Source organism: Falco rusticolus, chromosome 2 (assembly GCF_015220075.1).
Source record: "Falco rusticolus isolate bFalRus1 chromosome 2, bFalRus1.pri, whole genome shotgun sequence".
Classification (NCBI taxonomy): domain Eukaryota; kingdom Metazoa; phylum Chordata; class Aves; order Falconiformes; family Falconidae; genus Falco; species Falco rusticolus.
Window position 1 is genome coordinate 43,879,047 of NC_051188.1, and position 22,939 is coordinate 43,901,985.

At 37.5% G+C, this 22,939-nt stretch overlaps 1 protein-coding gene across 1 annotated transcript; it reads right to left on the minus strand.

Annotated features, from left to right (window-relative positions):
• Positions 1-953: 953 nt before the first annotated feature.
• DIS3 (DIS3 homolog, exosome endoribonuclease and 3'-5' exoribonuclease) lies at positions 954-22,909 on the minus strand. Its single transcript, XM_037377710.1, has 21 exons — positions 22,640-22,909; positions 20,422-20,579; positions 19,449-19,642; positions 19,262-19,335; positions 17,986-18,153; positions 16,383-16,547; positions 15,359-15,472; positions 15,130-15,267; positions 13,926-14,072; positions 12,584-12,700; positions 11,622-11,723; positions 10,925-10,989; positions 10,743-10,827; positions 9,985-10,112; positions 9,442-9,528; positions 8,267-8,423; positions 7,307-7,521; positions 6,055-6,223; positions 5,457-5,615; positions 4,936-5,058; positions 954-1,256 (listed from the first exon to the last, which is right to left on the minus strand). The coding sequence occupies exons 1-21, from the start codon at positions 22,877-22,879 to the stop codon at positions 1,167-1,169; spliced, it is 2,895 nt and encodes a 964-aa protein (XP_037233607.1). The 5' UTR covers positions 22,880-22,909; the 3' UTR covers positions 954-1,166.
• Positions 22,910-22,939: the final 30 nt, after the last annotated feature.

Consider the following 22,939-nt stretch of genomic DNA (forward strand, 5'->3'; position numbering starts at 1 on the left):
ATCTAAATCTGCTCCAATCCTTTACAATGACAGCATACAGGCAGCTGAGTAAACATGGCCAAGTGACACCCATATACTGATCAACTGTAACCCACTGATTACCCAAGGAAACCACTGAGGAGTAAGTGACGAGGTTTGTGAGCTGTAGCTCTAAAGATCTCTAAGGAACATCTACAGTGTGTGGAATTGCAGTTTCTTGGCTTTGAGAACTAGGAATTGGCATCAGCAGAACTCATCTACAGAAACTACTATAATCCCAGGCACTCTGTGTAATAGTTTACTGAAATGAACCAGCAGACCTTGATAGCCACCACCCTGATGAAGTCCCTGGGGTGGGAGTTCAGCAGCGCATCTAGAAGCATACTTAACACTGCTTCAGTCCTCACAGTACATAAATGATGTTTTATGACTACATAGGTGATGTAGCTTGACCATAGGAATGCAGTTCAAGCATAAAATATTGGGGATTTTTTTGAGAATTTAACTCGCCAGCATCTTGGCAATACAACCCAGAGCGATCACTGTAAAACTCATTGTTACTTGTGGATTTTTATGAAACAAATCTAAATGATGATTTCCATCTTTAAGGCGCTTCATCAGATGCTAAGCAACAATGTTAAATTGCTTAAAGGTCTAGAACAAAGACTCATGCACTTCATGGTATGTTTTTTCTCTTCATCTGCATATTGTGTGCATATATACACACAGCTAATCCAGCATGAGAGAGAACTTTTCCAGAAGGAAGTGCGAGTCTGCAATTTAGCTTTCAACAGTAAATTCTGTTAGCGCTTAAGGCCATTAACTAGCACAACTGCTGCCTTCAGCACTGAGGTGCTAAAGAGAATGCACTGGAGACTGGAGAGAGAGTCTTTGTCGAGTTCCTGAATGGGCTTAAGGCTGTTTTTTGTTTTTGTGTTGTTTTTTTTTTTAAGAGAAAAAATAAAGCACAACTATTCCTTCATTTTGCAGAAGTATTTATTTTAACCTACAAGACAAAACTGTAGACAGATGTGGTTTTAAAAGTCTTGTTCTTCTGCATACATAGTCATACAAAGTTTTTTTAAAAATGCCAGTTTTACAAATTATTAAAATTGTGTATTTAAAAAAACCAAAATCCAGTTCTAACATTTTGCCCATAGGGAAAAAATATTAACTTTTATATCCAGCTATTTTTGTAGCTTCTTTTTCTTTTTTTCTGGTTCACTCTTGCTGCTTATCTCTGTAGATAGATCTGCGGGCACATCGTTTCCTAGTATCTATAGTAAAAGAATTAGAAGTCAGAACATTTTAAACTCAGTTTTAGCTTATACTGTCCTGATAAAACTTGAGTTTACTTGTACAGACCTTTTACAAACACTGGATCAACATCAGCAAATTGTTACCATCTAAAAGATAACTCTCTACCACCCTGTAACAGCTGCAACTGAAACACTCAACTGACATAAAAGCTGGAAATTTCTTGGGGAGGTACCAGCAGCAGCACCCTGCTGCTGACTAAGTTGCCAGTAGTTTTCTTGCACCAGATTATACGTGCTGCCTTCTCAGCTGTTTGCCATCCCTCAGCAAATGCTTGTAAGGCAAGGGGTGTGAACAAGAGAGGTGAAAAAACTTCATTTTGCTTTTAAAGCAATCACCCTGCAGTGTTTTTTGCAGTGCTGTTCCCATCAAGCAGAGGCCCTGTCAGGCTCAGGACATAGCAAAAAGGCATTAGCTTTGGTAGAAACTGGGAAAGCTTTTGAGATAAGTTGAAAATAAAGCAGCCTGTATGCTTACAGAGTATGACCTGTCCTCAAGGAGAGAGGTTGTCGAAAAGCATGCTGTGGTGTCTTTCAGACTATGAAAATAAGTGACATGCAAGCAGAGAGGAGTGAAGCCAGCTATGATGAAATACAGTTCATTTAAGCAGGGTTCACAGAACAATTAGACCAAGACCAGACACGTATACTCCTCTACACTTGAGTCTATGGGCAAACTGTAATCTCTGATTAGAGAGGGTAACAGGCATGTCAGAAGCTCAATGCAAGGAAGCTGATCACTAAAACGTTAATCTGAGGTTATAAATTATGTGAAAGAGACAACAGCACATACCAGTAGAAGAGCAATTTAATCGTAACACAGGCACTGACGCTGGAATTAAACCCACTGCTATAAGCCAGAGGCTGTGTTTTTGCTCAGCTAGTTAGGATGGCAATGATTATGAAATGCGAAGGATTATCAGAGAGGCTGGGAGAACAGATAGATGTTGCATCTATAAATTACGTTCAATGAGTAAAGGCACAAGAAGGCTCCAGACAAAGAGTCTAGGTTTCTAGGTGCCCTGAAAGCCTGTTTCTTGGAGCAACTAGGCAGAGAACCCATAAAACGGGAGAAACAATTCTTGTCTCAGGACATGGTGAAGAGGTTACCCATAGAGCTACCCCTGTAATACTAATGTAAGTGCTAATGTTAAGATGTAATGCATCACCATGGTAGAAGGAAAAAAATTCTACACCTTAAAATGCATTATAAAAGCAACAATAAAAAAATGTAATGAAAATTGTACTAAACGGGGTTGCAAAAAAGTAAAATGCTTTCAGGGGCGAGATGGAATTTAAGAAGGAACCTGGAGTAAGAATATGCCATTTATCAACAAAATTTCAACAGTTGTAATACTGATCACTACTGATCATGGGGTTTTCTAAGTCAACAGACATCCTTTACGAAGTGAAAATCTTGTCCAAAACAAAGAAGTAAGTACAAAATTAAGTTAAAATAAACAGGCAAGCCCAAAAGACTGAGAAACAGTCATAAAAATTCTCTAAGTTAAGGAATTGAGAGGCAGAAAATTCTTCCTCGCTCCTCCATCAATGGATAGATTGATAATAGCCTAAAAGTAGGCATGAACAACATGTAATCAAAGTGTATTTAAAGCACTCAAGAAAATTAAGACCAACATCAAGAAAACTGTTACAACCAACCATCATTAAAAAAAAAGGAAAAAAAGGTTTAGAACCAACTGAGTAAGAGGAATACTAACAGTGCCAGGACTAGACACTGTCCATCGAAGAGTTCTAAAAGAAGTGTAAGACTTGTCAGCTAGCAACTGTTGGTGCGTATAAGCTCATTGTTTAAAACTGGTCTTGGTACTAGAAGGAATGTAAGATGACGTAAAGTGTTCCCACATAACACCATACAACACAGAAAATCCTGTAAGTATCCTTGTATGGATCTATCGTGTGCTCACATTCAGACTCATGTATGTGCTTCTGCTCCTCCCAGCTCAAAAAAATCATAACACGAACTACAAAAACATAAAGGTGATGAGGAAGATCAAAGATACAAATTAGTTTCCAGAAAAGGAGGAGCTAACATAGTTGGTAACAGAAGTATACAGAATTAAGTGGCACGGGAATGGTAAATAAGAAGACTTTCATAGCGTAGAAAATACAGCGTGTCATCAAGTACCAGTATTAGGCATCCTGCTTGAAACAAATGGCGGTTAAGTGCTTTTTCACAATGGTGAGCTGTGGAACTCACTGCTATGAGATACTGTGCAAGTCCAAAGTGTAAGCTGGGAAAAGAAGCGATTAACCATTCACAGAACGAGGCTCTTACCCAGTGAACACCAAGATGTGCATCTATGGCTGAGACAGTATTTAAAGTCGTGAATAGCTGGAAGCTTTCGATGGAAACAAAGGGAACGATCACTGCATGTGCATCTCATTCCTGTACTCCCTCCTGACCGGGAACAGCACAAGTAACTGATGTTTAAGGTCACACAGTATTTTGTACTAACCAGTACAGCTACTCCTGTACCAAGGGTATTGGCTTCACTGTAGAACAAGAACCTTCACAGAAATTAGCACAAGAAGTAGGAGGTGGGGGGCAGAAATCAGCTTGCATTAGCCTTACTTTGTGTCTGTTTTCAAGGAACAGAGTGTCCCTTGGGGACCGGAGTCATTGCAACAGGAATGTTCCTGAGTTAGGCGCACAACAGCAGCTCTGACAAACACTTTGGTGAGCATCAGAAGTGGGCCGCTCATCATGGGAAGGCGCAGCAGGATGCAAAGTTTCTTTCTACTACAAACTGAATTATCTACTCACAGTTTTTGCAATCATGAGGATTGCCTTCAACTCAAGCTAATACAACAGCTCAAAGATCAGAATATTTACGTGTGTTTGAAAACACATGATTTCTCAGAAAAAAAGAATGTTTGATTGTATAAACAACAACGACCTCAGGCTTATTTTAGGTTTTAATTTTTCCTCCACGATTACAGATACTCAAGTTACTGCAACCATCTGTTTACCAAAAAAAGTCCCATGTAAGTTAATGAAAGTACACAATCTCGTAATGGCACACAAAATACTCAGCAGGCCCGAGGTGTGAGACCAGGTGAAAATCCCAGTGTCCCAGATGCACTAAGAAGCTAGAACTGAGAAGTCTTAAGGCCACAGCACGGTTATAAGACATTACGGTTATTACTACATTATCAAGAGAGAATTTTTATATTGTGGAAGTTGTAAGAAAAGACTGCCACTTACAGCCAGCAATTACACAGTTTTCCTCTGAGCCACCCATCATAGTTACGCCATAATTTACTGGAGCAAAAAGAAGATCCTACTGAGTTCTGGCAGACTTTCAAGAGGAAGATTTGATTACAGAACCATGAAATTCAAGAGATACTACTTGAGCAAATCATCATCTTTCCCATCAGTGGAAATATCCCTGATGGGCCCAGAAGGGAAATTTAATTTAGAACCCTTTACTCTTTTCAACAGCTAGTGAAAGCAGACTTAAATGTTTTATTGAGAGGAGATATGAAGCAATTGCTACAATCTGCTGCTAAATGATTTTTTTCTCTCCTAGGCTAAATTTCAATTTTCCAGTATGCTGATTTTTTAGGATTATTAAAGGGTAATATGATTCTATGAATCACAAATCTTGTGCCTTACCTTTGGTTCTACCAACACCATCCGAATTTTCTGATGCTGGATGTTGGAAGCATCTAAAATTATGTTCACCTTAACTTTATCAAATACACATAATGTTGTGTCTTCCACAGTAATTGACGGCACCTGAAAGTTCAATTTTTTAATAAATACTCATTGCTTACAATCTCTTTATGTTTTTATACAAATAAGTATTTTTGTAGGAAATCTTTAGTGTTAAGTGCCAATAAAAATGAACACAAATTACTGTCCTGAATGTTCAGAGTGTCATAATATGTGGTATATACATTTCTGCAATATTTACTCAGGTAATTAAGTATTAGTAGCATCTATTACAGAAACCGATTCCTGTCAGAGCCTGTTTATTTAGACTTATAAAGACCATACTGGCACTACTACTACTACAGATTAATGAACTTGCATTTAGAAAAGCCTCTTACCTTCCTAAATCCAACTAGAACAGATTTTAGTCATTCTGCTCACTTACTTAGTAAGTATTTAAGAACAAACCTTATAAAGCATACCTCACTGTTGTAATTCAGTCTTGGTGTTGGTTTATCTTTTTCTTCAAAGAAGACTGTTCCTTCTAACCCATACCTGGGAATCAGAACAACAACTGCATTTTTTCTTACAAATAATATATATGCATCTTCATTCACTACTCCTTTGTTTTTGAAGAACAGCTGTAACAGAAGTAAAATACATGAATAAGAAAAAAAAAGCACTAGAACATTCTCTTTCAAATTACAAATATACTGGCTTAAAAAAATAAAAGCATTCAAATACAAATCTATACTTCGTGATAATTACACACGATATATTGAAAGCAGATTAAACAAAAAAACCCACAGTAACTGTTTACAACATTACTGTACTATTAAAGTGTTCATCATGTTGAAAAGAACAGAAAGTAAAAACAATCCTCAAGATGCTATTATTTTAAATTTTTCAGAAACAGCAATGCAATCCTGAAGATTTTGCTCAAAGAAGCAGCCCTCATTCTTCATCACCCCTGCAGACTTGCTCGGTTTTGCTCTACAAAGCACAATTCAATGTTCCCTCCCTTCTTCAAAGTCAACATGAATTGTCCCTAGTTAATGCTCCTGTTTAAGAACTACCTACCTGTGTGTGGAATGCAACAGACGCTCTTTGTGCATATTGAGCCATTTTGTGTCGGTAATTAAGATTTTTACACATATCTGCTAGTTTATGTTTATCTGTAAGTTCTGGGTAAGTACTGTCTGCTCCTATGGCCACCGCCAAAAGTCGATGTACTATGATGTCAGCGTATCTGCAGATGAGATTAAATGATCAATGACATATCCAAACATAGTTTAAAAAAAAAACAAAACCAAAACCCAAACACTTAAGTTTCTGAATATAGTTTTGTTTCTGTGAATCCTGCAGCTGATAACTCCCTGTATTAATTCAAGATCACTCCCTTTGCTGACCAGTGATACACTGCAGAGCCAGAATGAACTATACCGTTTTTCCAAGATAAATTCTTTACTCTATTCTACCAATAGAGCCTGGATTGTATGTATGTTTACAAAAGAGAAAAAAAGTTTTACTTTTGAAGAGTGATGTTTCACCATGACAATTTAAGCCAACCCCTCTTCCCTTTCCCATGTACTAGGCAAATTTAGTGTAGAATGGCATTTCAATGCCACTAATCTGCAAAGCATAATCATACTTGAACATAGTAGTCACAATTCTTGGTATACAACTATTAAAACTTCAGCTGGGAACTTTCAAACACATCTGTCAGCAACTAAAATGTACTATTAGGCCTCCTAAAGTTCCACAAATTATCCATCTGTAAGAAATTTTACTTGAAATGTTTCTAAGGAGCAAAATATGGCAATAACTATTTTCCTCAAAACTTAAGATACTTCTTGGTTAAACTAAGAAAACCCAAACCCTCATTTTCCAAGATGTACGATTTCATTACTGTGCAACAGTTACAGTAGCAAGTTTCAAATTAGCAATGTTTTTATATGTACATTATAGTCTCCTCAGAATTTAAACAGAGCTTCTACCTGAAAAATGACTGGACGAACTCTGCCTCAGTCTCTGGTTGACTTACACAACGCTAACTGATCCCGAAGCACATTTCTATGTGAGAGATAAACATTAAGGATGTATTTCTCTTATTTTTATGAGTTTAAAAGATTTTATTAAACCTTAGGATCCTGTCACAGACAGCGAACCTAGGAGCTTACGTGAAGACAGATCACCATGTAAAACTACTGCTGTTTCAATTGAAATCTAAAGCTGAACAGAAACTGTTTTAAATGGACAACACAATTTAAAATACAATTTCTTCACTAATATATCACTTTTGTTTTCTGAAACTTTTTTAGAATAAAAGTACCTTCTAATAGGTGAAGTAAAGTGGGTATAAATAGGTGAGGCTAAACCGTAGTGATGAAAATCATTATCCATTCCAGAGCAGAAATAAACTGCTTGCATCATGCAGCGAGTGGTCAAAATTCGCAACAGTGTATTTAGATATGGGAATGTAGGAGATTCAGCCTTGTCTAATGATTCAGCTAAAGCCTTTGCTGAATCAGTCTTAATTTCCAAATTCTGGAAGGAGAGAAGAAAAAAATAAAAGCGCTCAGGTATTACTAGCAAATATTAACAGATTATATAAGTAGAAAATAACAGCTACATCCATGCCGATCTTAGCAACTGGCACAGTATCACATCTAATAACCTAGTGGAATGCCACTACTAAAAAAAAATAAATCTTGAAGGGAAAAGAATTATGAATACACATCACAATGTCTAGAAAGTTAAAAGTTTAGTTCAAATTAAAGATGCTGAAACTGGAAAAGTCATTTTTCAGTTCACACTTGTTAAGTAAGACTTGTTTCGGGCTAAATTAACCTCTATCTGACCTAAGGATAACAAGGAAACTTTGAACACATATGCACATTTTCTTACTTCTTGACTTTAAGAGAGACATGTTATTTGATGTGATTGACCAATTTTTAAGCCTATCAGTGATGTATGTGATCCAAAGCCAAAAACTGGCTCAAAAATCACATGTGGCTTGAAGGGGAAGAACATTCACAGCAAACAAGAGTTAAAATACAAAAGACTTAAAGAGTGATTTGCTTTCTTTACCTAAGGAATGGTTAGAAGAAAGGAAGAATCTTGTACTTTTTAAGAGGTACAGTTACCTTGCTACAAGTACCAGCAATTTCAAAGTGCAGCTATACACTTTCAAAATACTGCTTTCCAACCGTTATTTTGGGTAAGTGTCCAACCAGAGAGAAAAGACAGTTTTTAATAATGAGTTCACTTAATTAGCATGGTAAAAACTTGCCTTGGACTTTGCAGCTTTCACAAGGATATCATAATTGGATGGGGGAGGAGCAGGATGTTTGCGGAGCAAAGCAAACTCTGGGAACTCATCATAAATTTTTTGTGCTACAGAGATATTGGCAAGCAACATGAACTCTTCAACCATGGAATTTGTTTCTCTGTCAACATAAAACATTTTATACTGTTAGAAAAGCATTAAATTACACATTTACTTTGAGTGCCTAATGAAGAAACATTCCACCATCCTAACAAAGATATATTAACTAGTGGTTTTGAACATTTATACAATTAGGCAAACATTTTTGAGACTAAAACCACAGCATTAATTTTCAAATACTGACTCAGAAGAAAAACCTCTAAAATATTCTAAAAAAACAAATTAAAGAAAAGCACTCTTTAAAATGCCCAAACCACCCAGGTAAGCCTCTTGATTTCTTCCGAAGAGTACTGTTCAAATATAGTGCATATGAAGTTTGAAAGCACCATGTTGCACACCATAAAGCTGCGACAGCACACATAACTAAATGTAGATTTTAGCACAAGAAACTTAGTAGTATGAAAGAAGGTATCTTTAGAAACTGAATCAGTAGTTCCATTTCTAGAACTCCTCAGTAAGATTGTCTGCATGACTCTGCACATGTGCAATAACTGTTCTGTTTTTCTTAAGGTTTCAGTAATCCGTAACTCCCAAGTTCTACTTTCTCCCCTATGTTAACAGCAGTAGAAAAGCATCACAGAAAAGCCCGGGTGACGTGGAGAGTTTGAACTTTAGTGCTCTGTTAAATCAGTAGAAAAGAGTTAAGTCCATGTAGAAAGCACTAATTCAAAACTTGCTTCATAAATAGTGCAGTAAAACACAGAGGAATTCTCTTTTTGAGGATCAGCTTGCCCAGAGAAGCTCTGGGTGCCCCCCGTCATTGAAGTGTTCGAGGTCAGGCTGGACAGGGCTTTGAACAATTGGATCTAGTGGAAAATGTTCCTGCCCATGGCAGGAGGCTTTGGACTAGCACATCTTCAAACATCCCTTCCAACTGAAATAATATTGTAATTCTATGATTGTCCTATGCCATTATAGGAGCTTTGTACACAATGATAATACTACCTAAATGCTGCTACTTAAACATGGCCTTAATTCCATCCCTGCCCCAAATTAACTGAGGAAAATAAACCACATACTTGAGCTCCTTAGTCTGCAGATCAATAGGATCATGAGTTTCACTGTCTATATGGAAACGAACTTCTGGTGAGGAAAGTGTCAAGGCTCTGGAAGACAGTAAGTGGTATTAATGAATTACAGTAAAGCAGACACAGCAGCTGAGTTGCAAACCTGTACACAACATCTACGTTTATCATGAAATTTTCATTTATAATTAGCAGAAACTGAAAATAAAATTGTGACAATGTTTAAATTATGATGCTGACACACACCAATAGTAGCTTCTAAAATTTCAAATGCTACTCCTCCGGCTGTGTTTTTATAATGACTAAGAGATCTATATTGACTGATCTTGTGAAGGAAAAAGTAACATACCAAGTTTGTATTTTTGGGGAAATGAAGACAGGGATTTTTATGCAAAATAGAAAGGCAAAATTCTTCTCTATCAGAAGATTTTCACTGGAACAATGGACAGAGAGGACCATTAAACAGCTTGAGAGCAAAAAATAGCCAGAAAAAAACTGGGAGGGGGGGAGAGTTAACAGGGACACAGCATGGTTTACCCTTTATCAGTTCTTTTCTTCTTCAGAATTTTTGCTAATTTGTTTAGTCCGCGTAGGCTGGTAGTAATGTGATCATTCATAGTAGCTGAATCAATTCTCATCTGTGCTTCAGCGTATGTAAGAGAAGCCTTGAAGAGGTTGGGGGGGGGGGGGGGGAGCGGAATAAAAAGACATCATGATACATAATTAAGTACTGGAACGAAAAAAAGTTCTGTCTTTCAAAACTAGTTTGCTGTCAAAGTTGGTTCACAATAATACAAAGCTTTACCTTCAACACCTAAACGCACGTCATTCTCAGAGAATAATGGACAAAACAGGACAGATCCATGCAAGATATTAGAAAACACCAGGCATTTACAGTGGGGTTTTTTTATGCTCATCACAGATGTATTTTATACATTAGAGGTCTAATCTTCAAAAATATATTAAACACCTACGGAGTCCACTGAATTTAACTGACAATTACGACTAGCTAGTATACACCAACCATGTCCAATATATGTATCCCAACACATTTATACTTTTTAATTGAAATATCATACAAAGTAACTGCAAAAAAATACTACAGCCTTACAGGTTTAAAAGAACAGGGCAGAATCAAACTTTTATTTTTAGGATTTAAGCATGATTTTCTAATTCTAAGAAAATTAAATCAATAAACAGGAAGAAAAAATTTATAATCAAGTCTGTTGATCATTGTGTTTATAAAAAAAGTCTCCAGCTTTTCTTTTTATAAGTATAATATATATGTGACTAACCTTGGAATTAATAATACTCTTTGTAAATCTTGTTTTTAGAATTTCAGCCTTAGGGTTCATCTCCCATATACATGAAAATGCAAGTCTATGAGAGGGAAAAGAAGGGAAAATCTGTTAAATTCCACATATAAAGATCCAGACTTTCTAGTCAGGATCAAAGTATGGATCACACACACACCCACCTGTCTACATTAGATCTCAGGGAGCATAAATTGGAACTGAGTAGCTCTGGAACCATATCAATTCTCTGCAAAGAATAAAAATAATGACAAGTTATAAGTATGTATTTCAATTTCCTGATTTTTAATATAGTAAAAACTTGGAAATAGTAACTATATTTTTGCGATGAAAGCTCAGATTTCTGAAAGAAAAGCAAGCTACTACCAAAAAAAAATTACCTTTTTTTAGTAACATTTTTAAAAATTGTGGTCTATAAGAAATAAGTTAAAATACACAGGACTAAGAGTACAGTCTAATGAATACAAATCATAGGAAACAATAGATATTTACCTACCATAGGACAAAAACAATGGAAAAGGCAAAACCAGGCCACTTCTGCAATTTCAGATCAATATTAAAATAGTACTCCAGTTTCAGAACTGCATGTTATTAATGCTTCAAACAGGAGTTGAAAGGTATATCGTCCAGATAATGGATTTTAAAAGAAGAAAAAAAAAATTCTCCCTCTTTCCATAAAGGCCGAATGACAGAAAACACCTTCAATTTGACAGTCTTGAGTAAATTAAGTGCAGCCCAAAGAGTCTACTTTTTTTTATTTTTCCCTGTTTAGAGATAACATCTCTACTCCCTAGAATTAAGAGAGGAAAGCTATGAAAATCCAGCTGCTTATTTGTACAGAAAGCCATAGAAAATAATTACTTTTTCACAAAGATATACTGTTGTTCCTCTTTTTACTGATTCCTCATCCAAAGCATTTCCTGGGCGAATAAAATGACTGACGTCTGCAATATGTACACCAACCTAAAAAAAACAAGCATTACGTTATACGTTTTACAAACACAAATAATTCTCAACATGAAAGAAACTTTCTCAAGTTTTTATTTACAACCCAACTTACCCATTCCCAGTTCCCTTTAGCAGCTCCTAAATGTAGTACTAAGAATAGCTGAAACCTATCATGCTGCTACTAAAAAACTGAATAGTTGCAGCAATTATGCAAAATAAGGGCATGCATACATTTAGTGGAAAGTTATATTCATTACCAATGCAACTCTTCTTGCCTGCGGGTTCAAATAACCTTCATTTTCTTCAAGATGTGCTGCAAATTTGGTTTTACTTTTCTGTTTGCTAGACTTTCCAATCTGGCACATCCTGCTATTACAATTACAAATTAATTTATAAAGAAGAAAACCTGACTAAATCAGATATAAGTAGGTAGAGAGCTGGTGTTAAGCCTGTAGCTTTTTAGGGGTTTGGTTTTGTTGTTGAGGTGTTTTTTTAAATAAAATGATCATTCCTTAGGCATTACAGCAGTAGCTTCACTTTTTTTACTTATAGCTCCTTATCATAGCTGTAGATGCCCATGTTTATACTTAGCTAATGCAGTAAATAAATTCCATGTTAATTTCCTACACCAAATGAGCATAAAGCAGCATGAATTTAGAAGATATTAAATTCCCACTTCTGACACCGATGTAATGCAAATCAACTCCCTTTCTTCATTACCGTATCGCAGTTGTGAGAACATCATTAACTTCTTTTACAACAGACCTGGAGCTCTGTTTGTGTAACTTACTATTACCACTACTGCACTATTTACAAAATAAAGGAAGAAGTAAATAAATAAATGACTGTCTTGATTAAAATCAAACAAACAATACCTCTATATTTCCGTTTTCTAGTTCTCTACAATGTAATGCATCATCAATATCCGTACAGCCTGGAGGATCAACACTACAAACATACAGATGCCTCAAGTCCTCCCTGTATTTCATATCCTGAAATTTAAAAAGTAAAAAAAAATTAAAAAAAGAAATTTCCAAGAACACCTTCCATATCAACATAAAAATGACCATTTGAGAAAGACATTTTGCATAAGATTTTCCAAAACTAAGTATTTTCAGAGTGCTTTTAGGAAAAGATCTGCAGTAATACCTCTAAGATCAAAACAGATATGCAGGAACTACAGTGCTAGAAAAAAAAATAATACTATCAAGTACTAATAATTTTTTTTCTTTTACAGGAAACAGGAAGAGAAACAGAAAACAACCACAATATTTTCATGATCTTAGAATTAGCAGGACCAGGAATCAAGATGTAAGTGAAATTCTGACTGATGTCCAGCTGGACAATTTGATTGGGATGCAACTGCTCTCAACTCTTAGCTTTCTAAAGCTTAGATACCTAAATAGTCGAAAGGAATTGCCATTTTAGAAATATCGACTTCTGTATGATGGCTACAAAAAGATCCGATAGGTACCTTAGAGTAGACAACTGACTTTTAGAGACCTAATTTACACAAAGATCCCTCCTGCAGTTTACACACTCAAAAGAAACTGGAGTAGATAATAAATTATAACAGAAGTAGCCCACCCCAAAGAAATTAAATTACAAAAACCCACACAAAACCACTCAGCCTAGTCCAAAACCATCATGCTAAAATTGTTCCATGATGACATCTTTTCCATACATACTAAAGCAACTATTTCCCATATTTAAGGTAATGGGGAGAACCTGAAATTTACTAACAGCATTTAAAACAAGCAATTCGGCAAACACCAATTTCTCTTTCTCCAATTACTGTACTGGATTATAGCAGGAATATATTAAAATCTCCACTCTTCAGATTATTTTATCTATGACACAGGCTGCCACAGTTGGTTACAAAAATATTTAGCCAGATGAAAAACTCTTAGCAATGATCTTACAATTATCTGAATTACAGTCTCTCTCCTTTGCAAAAAAACTTCTTTTATATTTTCATTTTTTAATGAAACCTATGGTTTTTTAATCTTAAAAGGTCTGTCTGTAACAAACACTGTTTTAGCCAAAAACCTGCAGAGGTGTATTTCTAGAGGAAATCCAATTGAAAGTTCACCCTAAGACAAAATAGTTCTGAACAACATTTCTCCTCTTTTTGGTACACTGGGATATCCAAGAACCTCACAATTTGATTTGAGGGAGAAGGCACAATAACTATTACAGTAATTTAAAAATTATTACCTGTTCTGTAATGCTCCACGGCATTTTTGGTAGGAAACTAAGGACAGCCTGGGAAAAAGGCTGATGAGGGACATCATGTTCAAGCAGAAGAACTTCTGTCTCAGTCTCTTTGTCTCCAGCACTTCCCAAGTTCTTCACAAAATGGCCCTAAGAAACAACAGACATACATATATATACATACCCGCACATCAAGCAATATTGTTTGCTCAAAAGTAAGTATTTGAGACCATTATCCCATAGATTATTAGTGTACTAAACTACACAGTATGAGTAATCTTTCTTCAGTTAACTTCCCCATCTTTAAGAAATTTAATTTCAAACATTTAATTGACTCAGGAAATCTGAATTGCATACATCCCCCTCTTGTCCTACGCACTAAATTCTCCACATTTAAGACTGCAAAAATTGTAAACATGTCAATTCAGTTTTTCAGGAAAGAAAAAACATTGCTGCACAAGCAGCAAAACTAGTAAGGTCTAATTTCTCTACAGGCTCGTGTTGTGCCACACATCCCATTCCCTAACACCACATCAACTTCCTTCCTTCCTAACATCTCTCATCCTCTGCAGTAATGCTGTCTTTGCCTTAACGCTCCTTCCATATATTCAAATTTTCCCCCATTTTTCTAAACTTGCAGGAGACACATGTGCTCTCGTTCATTAAAACCTATGCATTCCTTCACAAGCCAATGGAAGCCTCTTCAAAACCTAGTTACTGTTCAACACAAACTGAAGTTGTGTCCTCAATTTCTCTTATGTATATTTACAAAGAACTTTTCAGAACTTAATTACCTGTAACTCAGCCCCATCACAAATTTGACTGAATTGGGCTAATGTGTTTTAAAACTACTTGCCAGGACAGAGATCAGTGTGTGGATAAGCAAAGTAACAGCAAAAGGTACACATTCGTAGGAACACAGACTAAAATATGGTGGTCCTTTGTTAATCTAAATAAAGCACCTGAGTTTGCATATATATATTCACTGTAGAAACTGAAAAGCTTTTTAAGCATGATAACCCATACCTGGTTTTGGGGGTGTAAGAGTAAACTACATCATCTAGGGACTTCCTTAATTTGCACCATCGAACGGCACTCTAAAGAACTTAAAATTCACATCAGCACTTCCTGAAGTTACTCATAACTTACCTAATAAACACCAAAAAAATGGATAGGTAAAAGTTCAGAAGAAAACACTTGAACTTACATTAGGGTACCTGGAATTCCTCGGCCACCCGTCAATAGCAACAATTATTCTTTGTCCTTCCAATGTATCTGCTTGTCTTGTTTCTATTCGAATGCGAGGAATTCTGCGATCAGCTGGTGTAAACAAATGGCGCCTTGCCTATTAACAGCCAGAAAAAGGAACAAATAATTTCTGAATAAAGAAAAAAAAACCCTGCACTTACAATAACTGGACTAATAAATATCCTTACCTCTTTGATCTGTGATTTGGAAAGCATGCCACAAAACGGTCGCCAGTTTCGTTTTATAATGCCCACTACTTTTCCTGTAGGTCTCAGCATGTCCTTGTTAACAGAAGTCTTCAGCTGGTAGAACACACAGGGGTTAAAAATAAAAAGCTGTTTTAACTCATGTTAACATCTTTGACTACAGCATGTATCTCAAACCTTGATGGTAACATCTTATGTGTTGCTATAATGCTGTAATTTCTGTTATGACTTCATAAATAGAACTATGCCTCCCTCTGCTTTGCATTACTCAGTATTTTCAATATGTGAAATAATTACTTTATTGTGATGTCTCTTTTTTTTTTTTAATGGGAACAACAAAGAACAGTAGAAAAAGATAGAAGAAATGCTGTCTTGTTCCACTATCTCTGCTTACTCCACAACGATCTCCATTTTCTCTTGCAACCTATTATTTTAATTTTTAGGACCCCTTTTACATTGCTTGAGAATGCTCCAGTAATTCCAAGCACAGTAATTAAAAACCACCCCCACAGAATTCAGTGGGAATTTCACTTTTTTAAAGAAATGCAAGTATTTGTTAGGGTATACATGTGTGTGCACTGCATGCACATTAAGCTGAATTACTGCAAGAAGCTAAAGAATATTTTACGATTGGTTCCAAACATATGCAGCACCTATAAAAGCTGACTGTCATTGTCATACAACACCTGCTGCTATTCTAGCAAATCCTAATCCGCAGATCAGTACATAGCTTTATTACCCGACTGCCACTCAAGTTACTTTCGGATTTCTTAAGTTTAACAAAGTAACGTGGGAATTTCTGAGTGCGATTAATTAAGAAGTACCCATTTTATACATAGTCATGTAATTAAAGCGACTGTATGACTACAATTAGGTTTTATAATTTCCGTATTCACAGTAGTACAAAAAGGATATACAAGTCTAAAGCCTAACACTGTCAGGGTACTGCAGATTTCATCTCTCTGTCAATGTAAAAGTTAAGTAAAAAAAAACATTTATTTCATACAATGTTCTCTTTCTCCTCTTCATTTTCAATGTCATCTTCATTCTGGCCTTCATCTTGCAAGACTATTGAGGATGGTGCCACCCATTCATCTTTTGCTAACAGCTCCACAGCTACAATATCTTCATGAACCGCTCGGTTTAAGTGTTTCAGTCCCTGTATAATTATCTGGATTTTTAAGAAAACAAAACGAAAATGCTAGTATTTATGATGATAGCAACCGAAGACGCAAGTCAAAGCAGTACAACAGAAGAGTATACATGTGTAACAGGCTCTGCACTCTTAAATAACATTTTAAAGCATGTTTGTGATGCATTTTTTTTCCTCTACTGAAGTTACTTTCAGTACTGATTATATAATTTCAGGATTCCAACTGCCTCTATAAAAATAATTTGGTTTCCCTACACTTTTTTTTTTTTTTAAATCAGACAATCCTTTTATTTTTGCAGGCTAGGAGACTCCACATACTACTAAGAAATAGGAATAACAGGAATGGAGAGCCACAGAAGTACCTCCGGCTGTCATCACAAATAAGGAGGGAGGAGGCAACTGCTGCTGCTTAGAAATAGTGTCTGTACAACTGTACCAACAGAGAATCCAGTAGGCAGATGGATGGGTTAGCTGCCTGGAGGGAAATAGTCCATCTACTTGTCACCAGGCATGAAAATAGGAGAGGAAATAAAGCAAAAGAGCCCCACAAGGACTGACCACAGTTTTTCTGAAAAAATCTTCCTACAAACTTGTTTCTCCATCTTTCACCATGTATTTCACCACACAGTGTCCAGCTCTGAAGCCCATAATATAAAAAGGACACGGACCTGTTGGAACAAGTCCAGAGCAGGGCCACAAAGATGATCAGAGGGCTGGAGCACCTCTCCTATGAAGACAGTCTGGGAGAGTTAGGATTGTTCAGTCTGGAGAAGAGAAGGCTCCAGGGATACCTTATTGTGGCCTTCCAGTACCTAAAAGGGGGCCTACAAGAAAGCTGGAGAGGGACTTTTTACAAGGGCATGTAGTCACAGGACAAGGGGAAATGGTTTTAAAATAAAAGAGGGTAGACTTAGATTAGATATTAGGAAGAAATTATTTATTGTATAGGTAGTGTGGCACTGGAACAGGTAGCCCAGAGAATGTGTGGATGCCCCATCCCTGGAATTGTTCAAGGCCAGGTTGGATGAGGCTTTGAGCAACCTGGTCTAGTGGAAGGTGTACCTGCCCAAGGGAGGGGGGCTGAAACTAGGTGATCTTTAAGGTCCCTTCCAACCCCAGCCATTCTATGATGATTTCAAACTAATAAAAAAAAAAAGGTGTTATATTAGTGTCAGTTAAAAAACTATCAACAACTAAGGTTTGACTTTATTTTACCAAATACTTTATCAAAGCACAAAGTATAATATTAAACACATTACTCTCTTTTCAAGAAGAGCACAGTCAGCATTTCAGTAGTCTATATCCATTGAAATAAACAAACAAAAAAGAACACAGAACAGGAAAAATTACTATAATGCTCCATTTTAGCATACATCACCATGAAATAATTACTTTTAAAGTGATTACTGAGGCTAGTTAAAAGTTTACAGCATGAAGGCAAAATGAAAAATCTCACCTCTTTGTTTTCTTCAGCATCTCCATGAACCCAAACAGTAGCTTCAAGATAATTATCTCTGCTTGCCCTGTAAGTTCCTTGGAGGTAAATGCCAGATTTTATTCCTTGCTGCAATTTGCTAAGAGGAATATGTTCTGGGAAAATTATTTTTCCACTTTCTATTTCTTTCTTAAAATAAAAAAAAAAAAAGGACATTTTCAGTCTTTTGTATTCATGATTATTCCGAAACCGATCTCAGGAACATGAACACTCAAAATACTCCAAAATTGTAACTATGTATAGGCATGAATATGCACAGTAATGAAAAACTACTAATATGTAGCAGTTTTTCTAATGAAGCATAAAACCCACAAAGAATATAGAAACACAGCAATTCTAGGAATGCCTGCCTTTCTTTTCCAGCTTGCCTACAGTTACTTAAAAAGATACTGCACAAGTGACATACACTTTTCTCTTAATTTGGATATACTGACTAAACATATTCTTCACAAAGAAAATATTAGCATAGTACTACATAGTAAAGAGAATGGCATGCAGTGTTAAGCATATACTGTAAGCGATATAAAACATTATGAAAATACGTTACTGTGACTAAAGTTTGGACCAGTCAATTACTTAAAGTTGAATGAACTATAGCTAACCACTAAGAAGATGAGCCGAGCCCTCCACTTTCTTCCCACTCTGGCATGTCCCACTCCATTCTGTTCGAACTAACTCTGATGAAATCAACCTTTCCATTTTTTGGTGGTATTAGTTTTCACCTGTATCAGTCATATATAGGTCTTGATTCTGATAAACACAAAGCATGATGAAATAGAAGAAGATGTAGCTCATTTAGCTGCAGCCTGCACTTATGTCAACTTAACTGACCACAAAAATCAGAGCTTCTGATGGAAAATGCTTTTGATCAGTAAGGAAACATAAGCTTTCAAATAAGACACAAACCAAAGATCTAAATGGTTTGCAATACACACTTTTGCAGTCTTAATTGTTTCCATTATTTCTAATACTTACACACTTTCTTTAACTAACTGTTACTATTCTCATCTTCATTTATCTAAAGCAAGTGGCTTTTTACAAATGACTGGACACCTACTAATAGGCATATAAGCAGGACTGAAAACAGCTGCAATATTTCCTTTTTTCTTTCCAGCTGCCAAAATAGTAATAAAGTCCAGTCCTCGTATTCCAAACTGATGCTAGTAGCTAGTGTCCAATAATATACTTCAAACCATTTGTGACTAATTTATTTTATAAAAAGAAAATAAAAACATACCCCTTCATCAGATACACAAGCAAGACGATCTACAAGTTCAGGGTTAGCTATCAAGCTTTTTATATACTCCTCACCTACAAAAGCACAAACAAATATTTATGCAAGAGATGCACAGGATCAGGTACAAAGAGACTGCTGAGATTCTTTACCTGAGCAATAAATTAAACATACTTGTCTTTTTACTTACATGTATAAGCAGTTATCCCTTCCTCTAGAGCTTTCTCTTTATTTGTTCTGTCATTTGTTAAAAAGATAACTTGAATCTTCTCCTCATCCTCTATTTTCTTCAAGTGTTCATTGTACCATTTCACTGCTACCCGAATGGCTCTATCATTGCGGTCATTAGAAGTTTCTCCTTGTGCTTGCTCTATGTATGTTTCTCTAAAAAAAATAAATAAATAAAAAGGGAGGTGGGGAAACAAAACAGAACAAACCCCATCCATACACACTACCAAAACTTTTCAGACAAACAAGATCAAGATTGTGAGGCCAAAAGAATCACTGCTGTACCAATTTCTGTGATATGTGTAACACTCTACAGGCCACAGAGAGAAGGAAGGAATGAGGAGAAGAGTAAAGGAGTAAAGAGAAGGAGACAGAAGGGTAAAGAAAAATAGGAAGCAAATGTTAATTTCTAATACAACCTTCTCAGTGACAGCTGAAGAGGACCACATTCAGGATGCTAGAAATATGGATTCAAGATTCCTAGAACTATGATACTGCAGTATTGGAAATTACTTATGAGCACAACTAAAGGCACATTAATTGTATCCTCTTTTCTTAGAGCTTTCTATCACTCACTGACAGATTTTTGAATTCTGCTACAGATTGAGCTGGCAATGTTAATAAAGTATTGGAGTATGTTTAAAAGGGACATTAAAATGGAAAATCAGTATTCCATTGCTCAAGTTAACAGTCTTGTCTGCAAACCTTACTCAATATTCAAATCAACTTCTCATAATATACATATGCTTATATTAATCATAAACCAGAAAAGCTTCTGGAACATGGAACTGTTTCCCAACAGGATTCCTTAGAAGTATACAGTTCTATGTACCCCAGCCTAATTTTTTTACCTAGTTCACATGTTCCAGTTCTGTTTCCCAGATGCTTTTACTGGACATCAGTACAACTGTGTTATACTCTTTTCCACACCTTACCTATGATGTTCATTGGTGAAAGAATAGAAATGTTTTTCAGGGTTTTGAATCACATCCCTAATTCGCTTGTATACTGGTGCACTCCGATTCCTGACTTCTTGTAAGACTGTCTGTAGCACAATGACATTCTTAATAACAGGATCTTCAAGTATATCAATCTGAGGAACAAAATGGAAATGAATCATTGTTGTTTAATTAAATTAAATAATTGTTGTTTAATTCTATCCAATAACAGGACTTTAAAAATTTGTTTGGCAACATGTAAAAAGCTAACTTGAGTAATGAGTTACACTACTACTGCGTTTTTCTCTCACCAATGTGAAACTGAGCTCTATATTAAGGTGCTTCCTCCTGCTTGTGGGCAAAAAGTTCAAATAGGATTTTCCAGCCTCTTTGTGACCTGAATTTTGCTGGAGTGAAGATAAGGACTTATTCTGACTTCCACTAAATTCAGCTGCAATGTATGCAGGACTCAAAATTTAAGGCCAAGTGCATACTAGAAAGTTTGCTTACATCAAATGGGTTCTTGTAAATTATAATCTGTGTAAACAAAATACCTCTATGCGTAATCTGACAGTAATCCAACATAATTTAAAGGCTGTCTGGCATATGTCTTTGTGCGCAATGCAAACCATAAAATAGCACCTGACCACAGTTACACAGCCAACATGGACATGCCTGTACACATGTAGGTTTAAGTTCTCCAAAACTAAACTCACTGTTGTACTGCAACTTTAATTTCTGCAGATTCAAATCAACTGGAATTGTTAGCTGCTTTTCACCTTTTCAAAGACTGAATCTTTTGAGCAAATGTGTTAAAAAGTTTGCTGCACACTTCTTTGCCAACTCCTGACAGCCCTGGTGTGCAAGAGCAAGAAACGTACAGCAAAAATCCACACACCCTGTCAAGAGAAAAAGATGTGAGCCTCATTTCCTAGGCTTGTGGCAAGGAACTGTGCAAATGCATCTCCAAAATGAGACAGCAATAAGGCTCTAGAGGGCATGGCTAAAGGAACTAAAAGCAACAACAGGCCAAGCTTCTCTGCATCTGATGTTCAGATGACCTAAAAGATTTACCACCATGCTCACAGGGCAAGAAATACAGTATTATTCTATGTATAAGCTAAATTATCAGGCCAAGTCTTACTGTTGCAATTGTGTTCCTGTTGCTAGTAAAACCTTTTCCTACTGTTACCAAGACTCCCTAATCCCTGCTGCTCCAGTTCACAGCAGCACATCCTGGCACATTCTCAGAGTGCTCTACAGTATACATATACAAACCTTGCCAACACACGCCAAGTCCAGGGGTAACAGGCTGAAGACATCCCCTGACTTGCTGTTTTGAGAAGAAAATCCTTACAACTTTTGGGGTGGGTAAGTGCCAAAACACGTCAGTGTTGTGCCCCTCTCCAGAGTAATCCCTGTTAGGATCTTCATTAATTACTTCCACTCTCCAATGTCTGCGTGGGGCTATTCTACTTTCTAGAGAGGTATTCAAAAGCAATCAAAAAATCCCCTCACACATCGAGCTTGGGAATTCACTGCCTCCCAGCCCGGAATTCTACTGTCTGCACTGCCAGACTCAAGCCTTTGCACAATTAGCAATGAGCTGTAGAGTATAGCTCATGTTTCCAGAGCTGCACATGGGATGATTCTGCAGCCTCTATTCATTCCCCGAAATCAAAATCACAGAATAAAGAACCTAAGCCTACAAAGTCTCTGAAAAACAGAACAGGGGTTTAGGAAAATTCAGGCCGACCGGAAAATTCAGTGACCACCTGAAAATCCCGATCGCTGCTTCAGTCTATTCGCTCTCCTCGCCTGCCTTTCCATACCCCTAAGAGACCGCAACAAACGCCACGATAATGCTGTTCTTTACTCCTACCGTACAGGCAGCAAAACATAAACCCGAAATACAGTCTAAACCCAGACTACGCTCGGCGGCGCTGAAGGCCTCCTCTGCAGCCGGCAGGGAACGAAAATACCCACTCAGGGGCCAAGCGGATCCCAGTAACGGGAAGACCCAACCGCGAAACGCGCCCCTCTAGGCACGGCGCCCGGACCCCACTCCGAAGGGTGGCGGGGAACTCCCACCCACGCCGGCTGCCACCGGGGCCGGAGCGGAGCGTAAGGGCCCCACAGGGCGGGCGGCGGGGGCCCAGCCCGCGGCTCCACTGAGATGGCAGCGGCCGCCGCCCGCCCGCCCCGAGGCGCTCACCTGGTGCAGGAGGAGGTTGGTGTCGGGCAGGAGGTAGTGCGGCCCAGGGCAGAGGCTGCTGGCGGCGCCGCGGGGCTGCGCCTCGAGGCCGAGGCCGCGGCCGGGCCCGGCGGGACAGGGGGTGCAGCGGCGGCAGGCGGCGGCGCCGCAGGAGATGTCCTCGCGCAGGTAGTGTTCGCGCACCACCTTCACCACCGCGCCCGCCCGCGTGCGCTTCAGGAAGGTCCGGGAGGTCTGCATGGCGCACCTCCCGGCACGCACCGCGCGGGGCCGAGGCTCCGTCTCCCGTCGTGCCGTGCG